At 52.7% G+C, this 18,432-nt stretch overlaps 1 protein-coding gene across 2 annotated transcripts in view; it reads right to left on the bottom strand.

Annotated features, from left to right (window-relative positions):
* The window catches only part of ZER1 (zyg-11 related cell cycle regulator), a 28,857-nt gene extending 10,817 nt beyond the window's left edge, over positions 1-18,040 (bottom strand). The window contains exons 1-8 of one of the 2 annotated variants that reach the window (XM_055541331.1): positions 17,827-18,040; positions 6,464-6,714; positions 5,046-5,196; positions 4,191-4,627; positions 3,750-3,926; positions 2,383-2,497; positions 2,091-2,237; positions 1,583-1,750 (exon numbers count right to left, since the gene is read on the bottom strand). In XM_055541331.1, coding sequence (XP_055397306.1) covers positions 1,583-1,750; positions 2,091-2,237; positions 2,383-2,497; positions 3,750-3,926; positions 4,191-4,627; positions 5,046-5,196; positions 6,464-6,621 — 1,353 coding nt within the window. In that variant the 5' untranslated portion in view covers positions 6,622-6,714; positions 17,827-18,040. Of the gene's footprint in view, positions 1-1,576; positions 1,751-2,090; positions 2,238-2,382; positions 2,498-3,749; positions 3,927-4,190; positions 4,628-5,045; positions 5,197-6,463; positions 6,715-17,826 lie in introns of both variants that reach the window. The other variant, XM_055541330.1, reaches the window with a different exon arrangement.
* Between the last annotated feature and the right edge of the window lie 392 nt (positions 18,041-18,432).

Here is an 18,432-nt window from a genome sequence, read left to right on the forward strand (position 1 = left end):
TGGTTTTTTATTAATTTCTATTTCTTTGAATGAGTTTATTAATTTGAAAATCTTCAACTAGCATTCTTTTTTCTTTAAAAAAAAGAAAAAGACACCCCTGGGACCTCCCTGGTGATCCAGTGGTTAATCTGTGCTTCCAATGCAGAGGACACAGGTTCAGTCCCTGGTTGAGGAACTGAGATTCCACATGCTGCATAGCACGGCCAAGGGGGAAAAAAAAACAACCCTTTTACCTGATGATAAAATCTATCTCAACAAAGGAAAAAGTCTGGAGTTGGGAGTCAGTGGGAAAGGGGGCCTCCTCACTCCTGCAGAGGCTGCATCCCCACCAGAGCCTTTCTGGAGGACAATGCAAGAATATATACCAAATGCTTTAAAAATACACAGACCCACTGCTCCAGCCATTCTCCTTTTAGACAAGTCTTATAACAAGCATGGCTTACATGTATTCAGCAAAGCCTAATTTGAAAGTGCAAAACATGGCGACTTCCCTGGTGGTCCAGTGGGTAAGACTCTGAGTTTCCAATGCAGGGGACCTGGGTTCAATCCCTGGTCAGGGAACTAAATCCCGCATACCGCAAATGAGATCCCACTTAATCACAACTAAGAGCTGGCATGTTCGAATTTAAAAAAAAAGAAATAGCAAAACGTTAACAGCAACCTAAAATGTTCAACCGTGCGGCTGACTCAGTCAGTGCAGCCCACGAACTCAGGGGAGCCCCTCCGACTACTCCGTGGGGATGGGGCTTGGCCACGGCCTCCAAGTCCCCAGCAGAGTCAGCACCAGGGCAGCCTCTCCCTGGGGGAGGCGCTGCGCACGTGCTGACATCAACAGTTGGGAAGCTGAACTGTTAAAACCAGCTGCCCCGGGGGAGGAGCGCCAGGATTGGCACTTTCACTTTCTAGTTAGTCTGAGACATTTTCTGTTACTTAAATTTGTTTTCTAAGCATTAGGGAGCTCACTTTTTGTCATCAGAAAAGAAACATGACTTTTCAAATTTTGTTGTAAAGCGTTTGTTGATATGGGAGATATTCATATTCACAAGATGCTGCTGAAATGAAAATCCATGTTATAAGACATACAGGGTGGTCCTGTTTACTCAATAATTACGCATAGACTAAAAGCCAGAAGGATGTTAATGGTGGCTATCTCTGTGTGCTGAAATTATGGCTTTTTTCCCCCTCCTTTATACCCATAATTGTAATTTTTCTCCAGTAAAAACTTGATTACTTTTATAACAAAAGCAGCTATTGGAAAAAAAAAAAAAAAAAAAACACCCACCCAGCAGAGCATTACTGGGAAGAAGAGTGAAGGAACAAGCAGGAGCAAAGGCCCAGGGCCCCTGGGGGAGGGCGGGGTGGGAGACAGACTCGGGTGAGGCCAGGTCAGGGGGTCCTGAATGCCCGGTCCCAGAGGCTGGGAGTGATGCCCCGGGAAAGGGAGTTGGGAGGGGAGCGGGACAGAGCCAGGAGAGAAAGGGGGAGAGCAAGCATGGCATCCCAGGGATCGGCAAGCCTGCTGGCAAGGCCGGGACACAGGGCGAGGGGCCAGAGCGGGCAGCGGGCAGGGGCTCACCGTCACCTCCTGGTAGGATTCCATGCCATTCAGCACCACCTGGATGACCTGCCGGCGCAGCTTGACGCTCTGCTCTGAGCGGTACTCGGAATTGGTCAGGTAGAAAAGGGCGGCGCTGCCGGTCACCTGGATGTTCTTGTCATACTTGTGGCACTTGAGGGCCGTGATGACCAGCTGTACCGAGACAGGGCACGGGCCGGGGGTTGGCCAGGCCTGCTGCGTGTATGCAGGGACAGGCCTGGGGTGGGGTGCGGGGGCTTGGACAGGTCCTCTGGGGCAGGGCTCAGCCCGATCCTGCTCCCTGAGGGCAGGAGTTGGGGGTGGGGGGCAGAAACTGGGGTCGGCCATGGTCCTGGGACAGGGTCAGGGCTGGGCCAAGGGAGGCGCTGAGAGATGGGGTTGGGGTTCGGGGGGTAGGATGGCCAATATCCTGGGAAGGAGGAGGGGGATGGTTGAGGAGATGGGGGAGAATGAACTGGAGACCCTCGGAAGGCCCTCCAGGGTTGGTGCTGACCTTCAGGGCCCGCAGAAGTTGGTTGCAGCGTTCGATGCGTGCGATGTCGAAAAGCAGGTTGATGGCCCGTGAAGTGATCTCCGGCCGGTGCTCCGTGTAGGCCTCGATGGCGTTCAGCACCTGCTCCTCGTTTTTGTCACCACTCACCTGGAGATGGAGGATGCTCAAAACATCCCAGAAGTGGCCGAGGGGCGGGATGTCCGATCCTAATTCCATCTCTAATCCCAGGACAGACACCCCCTCCCTTGTCCTGGGGCGCCCTGGTCCTCCCCTCCCCGTGCCCCCCTCTCACTTTGTAGGCCGGAATGTGCGTCAGGCGGCACAGGGAGGTCTCGAAGAGCCCAAGGAACTGCAGTGGCCTCTTCAGGGCCCGGAAAGGCATGATGCTGCTCTTGGAAGGCTCGATGCTGAGGGGAGAGGGTGCTGGCATCAGTGGCGTGGGGCCTGCGGCTGCCCTGGATTCAGCACAAAGGAGAGCCTCTCCCTGGGGGTGGTGAAGCACATTTCCTTGGGACCCTCTGCTAGGCCCTCTAGCCTTGTCTATTTTTTCATTTTAAAGGCATAGGGGACTTCCCTGGTGGTCTACTGGTTAAGATTCTGCGCTTCCACTGCAGGGGGCACGGGTTTGATCCCTTGTCAGGGAACTAAGATCCCCCATGTCTCATGGTGTGGTCAAAAAAAAAAAAAGGCAGGAGACAGACATAGACCCCACCTCTTGATGGGAGGGTGACAAGGTCACATTGTAGAGAACATGTGGGATGGGAGATAACTGTTGCAGCCAATCCTGCTTGCCGTTCCAGGGAGGGTGTGTCACCTTTAGGTTCCCGCAACAGCCATGAATGGACATGCCCATCAACCAAACTCCATTCCAGTCTAGGTTGGGGGGTGGGCTTAAGACCAACGACAGTAACGGGGGACATATGTATACATATAGTGATTCACTTTGTTGTATAGCAGAAACTAACCCAACATTTTAAAGCAATTATACTACAATTAAAAAAAACACCAGGGTCTTCCCTAGTGATCCAGTGGTTAAGAATCTGCCTTGCAGTGCAGGGGAGATAGGTTTGATCCCTGGTTGGGGAACTAAGATCCCACACGCCCAGATGCTGCAACTAAGACCCAACACAGCCAGATAAGTAAATAAATATTAAAAAAAAAAAAAAAAGACCAAAGACAGCTAGAGGGGATTCTGAATCAGCTCTCTCACCCGACCAACCCCGGGGTCCAGCCTGTCAGGAGTAACACCTAATGAGTGGTGGGAACGGCGGCCTCCCGTGAACACCACCACACGGCTCAGCCCATCTGAGTGCGGCAACCTCCCAGTCGCTCCCCGTGCTCGTACCTCCAGCCTCTGCACATGCTGTTCCCTCTGCCAGAGCGCCGTGGTAAACGTCTTCTGGCAAACTCAAGAGTGAGCTTTCGGCACAGCCTGGATGCCATGCCTCCTCCTCCTTCCTTCTGATCCTCGGGGCCACTCAGGAGCCCCGTGTTGCCCCTACCGCAGCCCCCGTGATAACCTGCCTATCCCCACTAGCTCATACCCACGCGAGAGGGCCTGATTTATTTCTTCCTCGTCATCACAGCGCTTGGCAGAGGGGCACCTGGTCAATGTTGTTGGATGGCACCCGCTCGCAAAGAGGGCAGGTGGGGCCCCACCTGGTCTGTCCTGCTTCCTCGTCCATCTTGGAGATGCTGCAGTTCTCCAGGATCATGTGGCCGGAGATGTCCAAGGACATCAGGTTCCCCAGCTTCTGCACGAAGAGGCTCAGCACCTTGCGAGTCAGCTTGAACTTGTAGTAGCTGGAGAGGCGGTCTCGGGAGATGTCCAGGTGTCTGGAGGTTGGGGCAGGGTGGGGGTCACGGGTCAGGAGCTGGACGCAGACCTGGGCTGCCTCGTAAACTCCTGCTGCTTCAGTCCGAGGTCCCTGCTACAGCCGACCCAGGCATCCTGAACAGCCCTGATCCAGCCGGAACAAGGGGCATAAAGCACAGGACTGTCTCTTCTAGCCCCATGTGCTGCCTGGCTGGGGGCTCAGGAACCTTCCGGGACTGCCGACCCCCACCTCCCTGCGGCAACCCCGCGACCTCGGAGCTCACCGCAGCTTGTGCAGCTGGATGATGACGCGGATGTGGTCGTCCGACAGGTCCATGTTGTAGAGCACGAGGGACACCAGGCTGTCTTTCCACTGGGTGAGGAAGGCCGCATCGCTCGTCTGGATGCCCGAGAGGTCCAAGGCAGCCAGTGAGTTGAGGGGCCGCAGCAGGGACTCCACGGGGACCCCGTCGATCATGCGGCCCAGGTTGAGGAAGCGCAGGCGGCTGAAGCCCTCGAAGGTGAAGTCCTTGACCAGCACCTGGCAGGTGGGGTTGACAAGGCACTCGTCTTCACAGCCCCCGGGGTTCTCCTCCTCGTAGAAGATGTTGGCGCAGCCGAAGAGGCTCAGGGATACCAGGGTGTGGCTGAAGCTCCTTAGAGTCTGCAGGCTCTTGGCGGACAGCTTCTCACAGTTGGTCAGGTACAGCTCCACCAGGTCCTGGCGGCGGGTACAGCCCCGTCATCACCTCCGCCCATGCCTACCCTGGCCCTGGGCCACAGGTGGGATTGGGGAGGGGTCTGCACAGTAGGAAGACCCTGGCGGCTCAGTGGTAAGATGCCTGCAGAGCAGGAGCTGCAGGAGATGAGGGTTCGATCCCTAGGTCAGGAAGATCCCCTGGAGGAGGGCATGACTACCCACTCCAGTATTCTTGCCTGGAGAATCCCATGGACAGAGAAGTCTGGCAGGCTACAGTCCATGGGATCACAAAGAGTTGGACTTAGTGAGTACACATGCATGCACTGCACAATAGGAAGGGCGCTGGTGGGGCCTTGGGATTCCTGCTCCGACTCCCTGCCTGCCTGTCTCAGGGCGGCCTCCCGCGGCCGTGCCTGGGGCCTGAATGACCAGGTCTCACCTGCTTGCGAATGGCCTCCAAGTCCTGGTCTTGCACCAGGTCCTCACGGAGGTGGATGCGGGTGAGGCGGGTGCTGCGGGGGTCGGAGAAGAGGCTGAAGAAGCTCTCGTGTGGTTCAAAGTTGCAGGCAGCGTTGACCAGCTCCACGTACCTGGGAGTGAAGGAAGCCTGGTTCAGGGGAGGGCCCCTCGCACTCCCTTCAAGGCCCAGCACAAGCGTCCCCCGCCAAGACTTCCCTGATCATCCTAGCAACAACCTCCGTCTCCTCCTCCTCATGGTACCTGGTTGGATCCTGAGCACCTGACCAGTGAGCCCCAGGACCCAGGAGTCCAAAAGTAACTGGGGATGAAGGGCCTCTTATCACTGGTAATCCCAAGCTCTTCCCCCCAAACTGTAGACACTTCTGTAACAAACACACACATCCACACTCCCTGTCTTCTTTAAGCCAGCTTCTGATTCCTTGATCAGCCCCTTTCAGGACCCCATCCAACAGCAAGACTGAGCCGAGGGGTCTGGAGCTCTGAGCTGGGAACAGGGCAAGCACTCAGTAATAGTTCTGCTGAGATACCAGTGGAAGCAAGAATCCTGGCCTGGTGGGAAAAGCTGTGGAGTCAAACACTCTAGAATCTAAATCCTGGGTTGGATGTTCACTACCTGGGCAACTTCACACAAGTAGCTGAACTTCTCCAGACCTCAGTGCCTTTACCTGTAAAATGAACGCAACTCTGGCCTGCACAGTGTCTAATCTAGTGCCCAATCTACATTACATACTGAGAACATTTTTTACGAGCTGGGCTCTTGGGTCACACACAGGTTCCCACTTTTATAGGCAACTTTCTGGGCTAACTGTTTCCCTCTGGGGAACCTGGACCAAACCCCGAGCAGTCAGGCATGGATATTACTCTTCTAGGAGTCTCTACTAGCGTGGAGTTCCTTGGAGAAGCCACAGAGAGCATTTCCAAATGATCTCATCCCTGTTCAGGGGTCAAGCAGTCAGGCACTGGTGCGTAAACATGTAATATGTGTTCAGGTTCACACAGAGACATGTGTGCACAGGCACATGTACACACACACATGCCTGGACACGTGCACACACACCCAGGACAGCAAGCAACTCCTTCACTTACATAAGAAGTTTCTACAGCCTCTTAATCCAAACCGGCAGTTTCACACTCAAACCTGCCCTGTACACCAGAAACCCACGTGTGGGCACACACATTCTTTTACATGCACACCCCACCACACACATACCAACATGTGCAATAACAACTTGATGGATACGGACAGGATCCAGTGCTCTCCTGCACCCACGGATAGCCACGTGCGTGCACACCCCCAGGGTCGCACGCAGGGCTCCCAACCTCTCCACACACACCCATGCCGGGCTCGGGCCCCGCCCCAGCCCCGCGCCTGCTCACTCGTTGACGAGCCGGTCACAGATCTCGCTGGGCAGGAAGATGTCTGGATGCAGCCGCAGGGTCTCCTTGTCCAGCAGGCAGCCCAACGTGCCGTCCAGGTTGCGCAGGCAGAAGTCGGTGCAGAGGGCCATCAGGGACTCGGGGGTGTCGGACGCCATGCTGGGGGCCAGCAGGTGGGCCACACCGGGACGGGGCCCCCAGGGGCAACGGTGACGCCCTGATACTCACAGGATCATTGGCAGAGCTGTGGCCTGGGGAAGGGGAAAGAAGCTAAGCGAGCCACGGGCAAGGGCCAGGGCCCCAGCTGCCCTAGGTCCGTCCACTCTCTGAGTAGTAAAGCTGAGGTGCCTGGAAGGCACATATAAATTGAGCAGTTTAGGGACTTCCCTGGTGGTTCAGTGACTGAGAATTTGTCCTCCAATGCAGGGGACATGGGTTCGATCCCTGGTCAGGGAACTAAGATCCCATAAGCTGTGGAGCAACTGAGCCCGTGTGCCACACAACTGAGCCTATGCTCTAGAGGTCACAACAAGAGAGAGGCCCGCACGCCAACACGAAGACCCAACGCAGCCAAATAAATAAGCAAAAATTAAAAACAAAAAAACAAATTTAGCTGCTTAGCAGGGTCAGGGCCCAGGACTCCTGCCTCCTCCCTCCCCTGCCCCCCTGCCCCGCCCCGCTCTGATGCGCTACCATCTGCCCATGATTTGACCTGTGCAAAGAGCAGGGGGCCTTGTTGGAGCATCTCTGTGACTTCCCAAAGTCTGTGGGCTGAAGTCCGTGTTGGGGATCCAGCGCTTGGGTGGAGCTGACAGGGGCTTTTGCTAACTGCTACACTGGGGTGTCTGCTACTGTGTCACCTACCGTGTCTAGAGCTGTCACGGTGGGGACACTTAGCGTTGCCAGGGTTTAACAGACAGGGCATCACTGCATCTCACCGGAAACGATTCGGAATGAGGGCTCCTCCCGGGGGGGAAATGAAGATACATGACCACAGAGAAGCTGTTCATTAATGTTCAGAGTGGTATGATCCCGAAGCGTCAAAAATGGAAACAACTCAAATGCCCATCAACTGACGAATGGATAGACAAACACGGTATAACCATGCCATGGAATTACTCAGCGCTGACGGGAGCGAGGTGCTGACGCACGCACAACACTGCACCCCGAAAACGTTCCGCTAAGTCAAAGAAACCAATCACAAAAGGCCACCTAAGGTATGAGTGCATGTGCATGAAATGTTTGGCCAAACTGGCAAACCCACAGAGGCACGGGTAGATCGGCAGTTGCCTGAGGCTAGAAGGCTGGGGGCTGGTGCAGGGAAACAGGGAGTGACTGCTAAGGGCTGTGGATTTCTTTTTAGGGGTGAAGAAAAATGTTCTAAAATTGACCCTCGTGACAGTTGCACAACTCTGTGAATAGACCCGAAACCCACTGAATGATTTGCTTTAAACAGATGAACTGGATGGCATGGGAATTACAGCTCAATAAAACTTATTAAAAAAGCAAGGTCGCGTCAGAGAAACACAAAGGCTATATGATATCACTTACATGTGGAATTTAAAAAATAGAATGAACTAGTGAACATAACAAAAGAGAAACAGACTCACAGACATAGAGAACAGACTAGTGGTTACCAGTGGGGAGAGGGAAGGGCAGGGACGAGATGGGGTTAGGCGTGTAAGAGGTAGAAACTATCAGGTGTAAAACAGTGTATAAGGATACATTGCTCCAATGTAGGGAAGATAGCCAATATTTCACAGTAACTCTAAATGGAGTGTAACCTTTAACAATTGTGAATGAGTATGTTATACACCCGAACATACAACAGTGTACATTAACTATACCTCAATTAAAAAAAAAAGTGGGGACTTTCCTGGATGTCCAGTGGTTAGGACTCCATGCCTTCACTGCTAAGGCCCCAGGGTTTAATCCCTGGTCAGGGAACTAAGATCCCACAAGCTGTGTAGTGTGGCAAAAAAATAAAATAAAATAAAAATGAGGTACAGTTAGGGAGTTTGGGATGGACATGTACACACTGTTATATTTAAGATGGATAATCGACAAGAACCTACTGCATAGCACAGGGACCTCTGCTCAATGTTATGTGGCAGCCTGGATGGGAGGGGAGTTTGGGAGACAATGCATACATGTATATGTACAGCTGAGTCCCTTTGCTATCCACCTGAAATTATCACAACATTTTTAATTGGCTACAGTCCAAAATAAAGTAAAAAGCGTAATAAAAAAAAAATGGAATGAAGTCTCCGAGAATCTTCATGATCTTGAGGTAGGTAAAGTTTTCTTAAAAGGACTCATAAGATAAAAATGATAAACTGATATGCACTGAAGTGAAGAACCTTTATTCATACATACACAAAAATTAATTTGAGATGGACCACAGACCTGTATCTGTATGTGAAAGGTAAAACAAACAGACTTCTAGAAGAAAACACAGAAGTATATCTTTATGATTTTAGAGTAGGCAATAATTTCTTAAGTAGGTCACACACACAAAACACCCATAAAGAGAAACTGACAAATTGGACTGCCTCAAAACTAAGACTCTTTTCATCCAAAGGCACCATTAAGAGACAGGAAAGACAACTCACAAACCAGAAGGTGTTTCCAATAATATATCCAACAAAAGACGTGTATTCAGAATGTATAAAAACTTCTACAGATCAGGACACAGAATCCAATTAAAAAAAACAGGCAAAGGACTTGGACAGGCATTTCATAAAGGATAAAGAAACAAAGAGTAAACATAAGGAAAAGGAAAACCACAATGAGATACCATTTTGCAGCCATCAGAACAGCTCCATTGGAAACAACAAAACAGGCAACACCGAGCCTGAGCGAAGCTATGGAACAAGAGGAGGCCACCCACACTGCTGGTGGGCGTGTGAACCGCTGTGAGCTTCGAGTGTAACTATGTGAGACGCTATTACAGCTGAACACACACACACACACGTTCAGTGTTCAGCAGCTCCACTCCCAGGTATACAGCCACCAGCAAGGCATGGAAATGTTCATGGAGAGACAGACAGAATGTCTACCGCAGCACTATTCCTAACAGGACAGAAGCTGAACGTCCAAACATGAGAATGAAGATTATGGTCGACTCACCAATGGAACACTACACAGCAATGAGAACGCACCGCCTCTCCACAGCCTGGATGAGCCTCACATTGCTGAGCGAAAGGGGCTAGACGCAGAAGAGTGTATACTCATACACTGAGTGAATCCACTTATCTTTAACTTCCTTATGTTAAAAAACAAGATAATTAATTAATTATCTGGTGGTCCAGTGGTTAGGAATTAATTCCCTGGTGGTCCAGTGGTTAGGACTCCACACTTCCACTGCAGGGGGCCCGGGTTCCATCCCTGGTTGGGGAACTAAGGTCCTGAATGCCATGTGACATGGCCAAAAGAAAAAAAAAAATTTTTTTTAAAGAAGGAAAATCTAATCTGTGGTAGCCGAAGTCAGGACTGTGGTTTTTCTGGGGGTTTGGCTGGGTGCTGAGAAGCTTCTAGTCCCTTATCTGAGTGCTGGGCATACAGGTGTGTGCACTTCGTCAATATTCAGAGAGCTGTCTATTACGACGTCTGCACTTCTAAAAATGTATATTGCTGGGTGGGGGTATAAAAAAAATAAAATAAAATAAAAATGTATATTGCAGTTCAACAAAAAAGAAAATGGCCTGGACACCAAAGAGGTCCACGTTTAAAAGGGATTCGGGATCCGGGTAAGTGATATTCCGACTGACTATGCATCTTCAGCTACCATAAGTGGCTAAGAGAGAATGAAAACTGAACCTTCAACTCCAAGTGGAGTGAACAAGACAGGAAACAATCAACCATTTATAGACCCAAGGACAGTCAAGAATTAGTCCCAAACCATTTTCCTATGACAGTCTATGTCAGAAAGGGGGAGAAAGGAACTTCCCTGGTGGTCCAATGCCTAGGACTCTGAGATCCCAATGCAGGGGGCCCTGGTTTAATCCCTGGCCAAGGAACTAGATCCCATACGACGCAACTAAAAATCCTACATGCTGCAAGGAAGATGGAAGATTTTGTGTGTCGCAACTAAGACTCAGAGCAGCCAAATAAACAAAGATCAAAAAGAAGCAGGAGCGGGGAAATAAGCGAAATGAATCTATGGTGTTAGACATCAGGGTGGTGATTACCTTTGCAGGAGGCAGTAATCAGAAAGTGGCAGGGGTCTCTGGGTGGGCTGGGATAGGTGTGTACACTTGCGGAAATTCAAACTGTCTGCTCAGGCTCTGTGCGTCTGTCCTAGTCTATAGTATCCTTCAATAGTTTTTGCTTTATTTTTTTCAAGTGAAGGCTCTGTGGTTAGACAGAGCCATGTTTCAATTCAGTTCCACAGTTCACTTGTAAATTATTTAACCTCTCTGGTCCTCAGTTTCCTCATCTGGAAAATGGGGACAACAATCCCCACTTCACAAGATTGTTGGGGAAAACACCTCATCTCAGGCGTGACACAACTCAGTGCACAAGTGGTTATGACCCCACCTTACAGAAGAGGAAACTCAGGCTCAGAGAGAGGGAGTGTCCAGACTGGGACAGGAACCTCATCTTTTGGACAGCTCTGCAGGAGGTGAGGCCCCGGCATCAGCCCTGGCTTCTTGGAGCCTCTGCATCCACATTTGAGGCTTCTAGGCTGCTCGGGAAACCGAGTGGGTGGCCGCAGAACATTGAGGCCTTTGGAATGGCCAGCTTTAAGTTCTGGCCCCACTGGTGACTGTGCTCTAAGAGCTCTGGAGCCAGGCCAGCCCAGCTTCCAGCCTCAGCCCCACTCATTGGGGGCTGCGGAACTTGGGCCAGTGTCTTCACTTCTCTGTGCCTCGGTTTCTTCTCTATGACAGAGAACACCATGTGCAGATAACAGGGCAATATAGAAAGGGCTTAGCGTGGTACCTAGCACATAGTAACTGCTCACTAAAAGCTTTCACATCACCATCACCCCTGGCACCCCTTTCTCCTGCCTCACGGGCCCTGGTCACTAGTGCAGGGTCTGCTCCCCCAGCTCCAGGCCCCTGCTCCTCAGGCCTGGGTCTCCTGCCACCAGGCTCACTGTGCCAGCTGTTCTACCGGTGCCGTGACACCTTGAGGAAAAGCACAATAAACAGGCAGCCTGGGCCCTGCCTTCCCTTGCTTGCGCTCACTTGAGAGTGAGCGCAAGGGCAGCAGCCTCTTGCCCGGGAAGCTGGGCCCAGCGTGCGCACCGCTGGCAGGGCCATGCGTCCTGCTGGAAACTGCCGAGTTCATCTCTTCAGTCACTCAAGGCCTCCAGAAGTGGAACCAGCTCTGCAGCCTGCTCGCCACCTCCGACTCCCTGCTCCAGTCACACTGGCCTCCTGGCAATGGGCCAGAGGCACAGGGTCACCTTCAGACCTTCAGTCATCCACTTTCTCCCCTAAACCCCGTTCCCAACCCCCAAAACACATTCCTGCCCCTCCTCCAGGAAGCATCTCCCAACCGCTCCAGCCCACACTACCTTTGAACTCTTTACTCAGCTGATGTCTCCAAACCCTCAGGCCTTAGTGTTGCTTCCTCCGGGAAGCCTTCCCTGACCTGCCCAGGGTTCTCAAGCTGGCTGCCCCACGGGCCCTACCACAATTAACATTTTGAACTGATGCTGGTTTAACGATCCAGCTTCCCTGCCAGCCAGCCAGCTGCTTGAGGGCAGGAACCAGGCTGTCTCTTCTGGCCCTATCCCTGTACTTGGCCCAGGGTTACTGTCTATCAGGCAGGTCTTGGTCTTCGTGGAGCACATTGGTTCTAGAGGGAGACAGACACCCCCACCTAAGAAGCACACAAACCCATGCCACTGGGCCCCATGCTCTGAAGGAGAGGGTGGTACCTGGGGCTCTGGGTGCCCGAGCCCCAGGGGACCTGCCCTGGGCTGGGGAGTCAGGGCAGGCGTCCTTGGAAGTGACATTTCAGCAGCGACCCAAAAGATGAGTCATAGTTCACTCTGGTGGCAGGGAGAGAAGGGAAAGGCATTCCAGGAAGAAGGATAAGATGCTCCCAGACTGAAAGGGCAGAGGGTGTGGGGCCCTGGCACCACAGTCTCGATTCCACGACTCCGGGCCGCATGCCCCATGTGGGCACGACACGTGTGTTGTAGGGTTTCAGCACAAGCAGGGAACCTGGGGGGCAAGGCATATTCTCAGATGCTCCCCGCCCACTGTGCCCAGGACAGTGTCAGCACCCAGGGGGCAGAGCTGAACCCTCCCCACTCTGAACGGGAGAGCTGCAGGGGGTTTGCCCTTTCTGCAGGACAAGCCCAGTCACCCAGGTAGCTGCTCGGCCCTAACCTTGCTCCTCACCTGTAAGAAACACCAGTTTTTCAGCCGCCAAGATGAACCAAGTGCCTTCAAAAGATAACCGGCCAGATGGCACGGATCTGGCAACCAGCTTTTGGCAGTGCCAGCCCTGCTGCTGGGGGCGGGGATGAACTGGAGGAAGAATGGGCCGTCCATCTCAGCACAGAGGCTGAGACACCTGGGGGCCCCCCCTACTTGTACCCCTTCAGGCCAGAGGTGGACATCTCTACCCACCCCATGACTAGCCCCTCGGGCTTTGCATTCTCATGGTGGGCACTGGCCATTTGGGATTCTGGCAACTGGAGATGGAGAGAACCCTGATTATAACAGAACGAGCACACAGCAGAAGAACCCTGCGTCTTCCTCCATCCCGTCTCTTGCCTGCATCTGACAGGAGCTATGACATCCAGTGGGGTGGGGGGCAGTGGGGAGCGAACAGTAACAGCCACCTCCAAGTTGGCTGCTTCCAGTCTAAGCTCCTTACGGCTTTATTTCATATAGTTGCTAACTTAACCAACAAACCACTTTCTCTAGGATCCTGTGCTTGTGGCTAATTCATCACTTGTGTAATAATTTGTCTAACGACTCCTCCCCCAGCCCGGGCTGGGCCGCGAGGATTCAGGAGGAGAGGAATCCTCTCCGCTTCCACCCTCCTGGGTCCTTGGGGCCTGGCCTGTGCCTGGCACATAACCGAATAAAGGTTTGCTTCTGCCCCAGTTGGCACATTAAAACACCCTGAGGTAGAGATTGTTACTCTGTATTCCAATGAAGACACTGAGGCTTGTCTAAAGTCACACAACTAACAAGAGTGGGGTGCAATCCAAACCTAAACCAAACCCATGCTTCTCACCAAGCCATCCAGTCTCCTGTCCATCCAATGGAAGGGGAAGGGAATCTGGGATCCAGAGGAGGGCGCATGGGACCCCGCCAGTGTCCTGACACCCAGTCGACAGAGGCTGGGGGAGCCAGAAGCACTAAGCGGTGCCCACCCTGTGAAATATTAACCCAGGAGCTACAGGGAAAACCCAAACAAATATCCTATTTACAGAGGCTGGAAGCTTTCCAGGAGGGACCGGATCACAGGCCAGATAGAGGAGGTGGGAGGCTGCTGTGGAGGGGGTCAGGGCAGGTGCTGGGGGCAGGGGTGCAGGCGAGGATCTGAGGGCATACCAGTGGGTCTCTGACCTGCAGAGACTAATCTGCAGGGTGGGTGACATTAGGAAGATGTGGAAATGGAAAGCGCATCACCCCTCACCAGTGTACAAAGAGGCAGAGTGGCCTCGGGGACACGGGTTCCATGCTTGCAATCAAACAGTGATCACAGTCATACTGAGCACCGTATTCCGAGGACCCTGCTAAGTACTCCACACATGTTAACTCATTTAATTCTCCCAACAACTACATGAGGCAGGAGTTATAATCGACCACTTACAGATGAGGCAGCTGAGACTCAGTGGTGAACTGGCCACAGACTATGTATACATACACAGGTCCGTGTGTACATATCAGTATGTATACATGTATTCATTACTCTGAGACCCAGAATTTTGTGCTTTCCATGCATGTGTTCATTGAAGCCACATATAACCTACAAGGACCTATGATTTTGTTTTCCAGATGAAGAAACTATGGTTCAAAGATGTGTGATGATGTGCCCCTCCAGGAGGAGCTTGGGTCTCTCCATCACTATGCTGTAGGCAGGAACCATTTCTTCAAGCCTCAGCTCCCCGTTCTGTAGCATAAGCCTTTGCCTCCTTACAACCTGGACTGTCCTTGGGCACTGAGCATAGATGATCAGGCATCACTGGTAACTATCCTACGGGCATATATTATTTTTTGACCACAGGACTAGAAGCTTCCTGAAGAAGGGACCCAGTGTAACTCATGGGGTCTCCATGACACAGTAACCATGTGACTGGTTGGTTGCGGGTGAAGGAGCCTCAGCTCCATGAGGTCCCCAAGCAATGTTCACCAGCTTCAATATTCATCAGGGTCCTTATCTGTCCACGAGTTGCCAACAGCACCTACCACATGGGTTTGCTGAGGAGACATGATGAAATAATGGCAAGAAGGTGGTAACCAATAATTATGGAGGGATTTCCCAAGACTAATGCTTGGAGAGATCCTTATGCCCATTTCTGAAGCTGGAAAAATTAGCGTCAGTGATTGAACCAGTCACAGGATATTGGTCTCAAAGTAAATGCTCCAACACGGGTCTCTGAACTTGCATTTCAAGAGTCAAGAGCAGCTGAGGTACTGAAGTCCTATGCCCCAAAGCGAAGCCTACAGAATCATGGTGGTGCTAATGGCAAGAGCTGTTCTTACCTCGTAGGGGACATTACGTGCACTAAGTGAAGGTCGCTCAGTCGTGTCTGATACTTTGCGACCCCATGAACTACACAGTCCACGGGATTCTCCAGGCCAGAATACTGGAGTGGGTAGCCATTCCCTTCTCTAGGGGATCTTCCCAACTCAGGGATTGAACCCAGGTCTCCCGCATTGCAGGAGGATCCTTTACCAGCCAAGCCACAAGGGAAGCCCGTTGGAGTGCGCTGAATTCTTTTAAAACCTGTGTCTCGTTTCATTCTCCCAACAGCACAGAGCTAGAATAGACACAGAAAAATGGAGGCCCAGGCAGGGGATAGGACTTGTCCAAGTTCACGCAGTGAACCAGCTGCAGAGCTGGCCTTGACCCCAGCTCCCTAGATGACTGGTCCAAGGTTCTACCCACAGCAACTGGCTCCAGCAGCCCAGCTCTCAGAGTCAGTGTGTTATGACTTTTCATTTTCAAATCCTCTGGCCCAGCTGCCCTGCCCAGCTTATGAACCCAAGCTTATGAACCGGGCTTGGGGGTTGAGGAGAGAGAGCAACCACTACTGTTCCACGCCTTATCAGGCAGGCTGCAAACATCTCAGCCTCTGCTGGGCACATCTAGGATCAACAGTCTCCATCAGCCACACACACCCCAACCACATGCCAACATACACTGCTTCCCGTGACCCGTCTCCATGTCATATCTATTTCAACACCATCATTTGGCCTATATTACATGGAAAAATGGGGATTTGCTGGGCCTTTAAAAAAAAAAAGAGCCCCCATAACCTCCCACTGGTGTCAGAAAAGCCAGGATCCAGCTTCTATGACAGTGATGTGCAACCACTGTTCCCACTGAGGGGTGACAACAAGTTTCCACTTTGTCTCCCCCACTGTTCTCCAGAATCCTACAAGTTCAGAGAGGCAGCCAAGAGCTAGTGACATCATCAGCTGGTGCTAAAAAGAAAGGCTTTGAGACAGACACATGCAAACATTTCCTCACCATCGTCATTGCCCTCAGCATACCTGCAAGACTTACTGAGGGCTTAATATGCACCAAATAGTGCACCAAGCACTTTAGTACATGACCTCTCATTTAGCCCAACAATCCTATGCTATAGATGAGGACAGAGAGGTGGGAAAAGGTCCTTCGTCCAGTTCTCATAACCAGCAAGCAAGTGCTATGACCAGATTTAAATACAGTGCTCTACTTCCACCTTTTTTAAAATTTATTCCATCAATGGTCATTGCCAAGATGGAGAAAGAGTACTTACAATGCCAGGCAGAGTACAACGGCCATCTGTCACCTAGAACAAATCTGTATTTTCTCTGACCACCAGACACTTCAAATTAGTGCAGTTCTGAAAGGTGTCCCATTAGACACCCTTATGACCGTACATCACATGAACAGCCCCTGACACCCTCCCCACCAATGTCTCGTCCATACTCTTATCTGATTTCCTTGTCAATCACTCTTCCCCTCCTTCACTCTGCTCCAGCCCTACTGTCCTCCTGCTATGTCATAAAACCATCAGATTTTCTACCTCAGGACCTTTGCACTTGCTCCCTCCCTCCCTTTAGATCTCTGCTCAGACATCACCTTATTAGAGCCCTTCTCTGGATCACCCTCTATAAAAAGGGCAAACCCAGTATCCGACCCTTTCCATGGCCCTTCCTGCTCTATTTTCCTCCACCCTACATATATTTTTCTCCATCTTACATAACTTTCTGATTTGCTGAATGAACGAGTGAACTGAAACAGAGAGACTTCTTTACCAACTGGCAACCACCTCCTGCACTCAAGTGTATGACCCTTTTCAAAACTGTCCTCAATACTCATTCTAACCAGCTTGAATCCTGAAGAGAAACACTGTTTCTAAGGAAGACCATATGGGGGGGATTTTTCCATGGGGGCATCAGACATTCCCTCTCTGATTTAAAAATCAAACACCGTGCTTACTGGCACAAAGACTGGCAATCTTGGACACCTTGGGCCCCAACGCAGCCAAGTCAAGTTCCACCCACAGAGCTGTAAGCCAGCAGTCAGTTTCACTTTCAACTCACCTATGGGGCTCCCTCGGCACTTAGGCTTACAATACTACACCATCCCTTTCCCACCCTGTTGGATTCCAACGACCCCATTCGTGTCATCCCTGAGTTTTCAAGCACTGCTTTGGGGGAACTCAAGCTCATCCAACAGGTAGGAGGGGCAGAGGCTGGTTCTTCCAGCCCTGCATCTATCCCCCATTTTGTAGGGGCCATGGACAGGGCGTCATTTTCTTTCTGGACGAAGGGTGCTCAGGTTTTTAAAGGCACGTTTCTCAGACCTGGCAGCAGGGGTAGACCAGGGAGTTCTCCCACACCTCCGGCTCAGATGGACCTTTGCAAATGATTGCAGCGGCGATGGTGAGGCACCGGAGGCAGGAGGAGAAAGGGGTAGGACGCAGATCTATCCCTTGGCCCCGGGAACGAACGGGGTGTGCTTTCCTCGGCGAGGAGGCGCAGAGGATGCGGCCCGGGGAGAATTCCGAGCCAGAGCTTCTGCGGAGGCAGGAGATCTCGCCACGCTAGGGCCGGGGTCTGGGGAAGACCGGGGGTCGGCGGGGCGGAGCTTGGGAATCCCAGGGACCGGATCCCCGGGCGGGATGGGGGTCGCGCCGTGGCGCGGGGAGGGGGGGACCCCGAGGCCGTTACCTTGCCCTTAGGGCTGCGGGCGGGGCAGAGGGCCGCCGGGCGCTGACTCCGGGGCCCGGCCCCACCCCCGATCCGGCTCCTACGGCTCGGAGCCTGCAGCCGCCGCCGCCTCCGCTGTCAACAAACCCCAGGCGCGTCACTTCCGGGGCCGCCCCTTAGCAACAGCGAACGGGTTCCCCGGACCGATTCCCGCGGCGAACACGGGCGGCGGCGGCCGAAAGTTCCGGGGCCCCGTGTCGCCTCCTCTCCCGGACACCGGCCGGGTAAGTGGGTAGTAGAGGAGGGGAGCGGTGGTTGGTCCCTGCTCCAGTCCGTCCTCCGGGCGCTCCTTACGGGCGCTCGCTGGGCTGGGGCGCTGATGGGGGGGGAACCGGCTCGGTGACACCGGCTTCCGGCGGCGCTCTGACCTGAGGTTCCCCGGAGCCCGGGAATGGTTAAGGGAGGACCGACTCCACCTTCCTCGTCAGCACCGACGAGGCGCCTCCTGCGCCTGCCCCTCGGTCCAGCGCCCTATAGGACGTCTCTCCCTGGCTTCTCCGCAGGTAGCTCACTCCCACGCGTCCAAAAGCACTCACGGTCTTCTTCCCGAACGCGGTGCTACTTCTC

Source organism: Bubalus kerabau, chromosome 11 (assembly GCF_029407905.1).
Source record: "Bubalus kerabau isolate K-KA32 ecotype Philippines breed swamp buffalo chromosome 11, PCC_UOA_SB_1v2, whole genome shotgun sequence".
In the NCBI taxonomy this organism is placed as follows: Eukaryota; Metazoa; Chordata; class Mammalia; order Artiodactyla; family Bovidae; genus Bubalus; species Bubalus kerabau.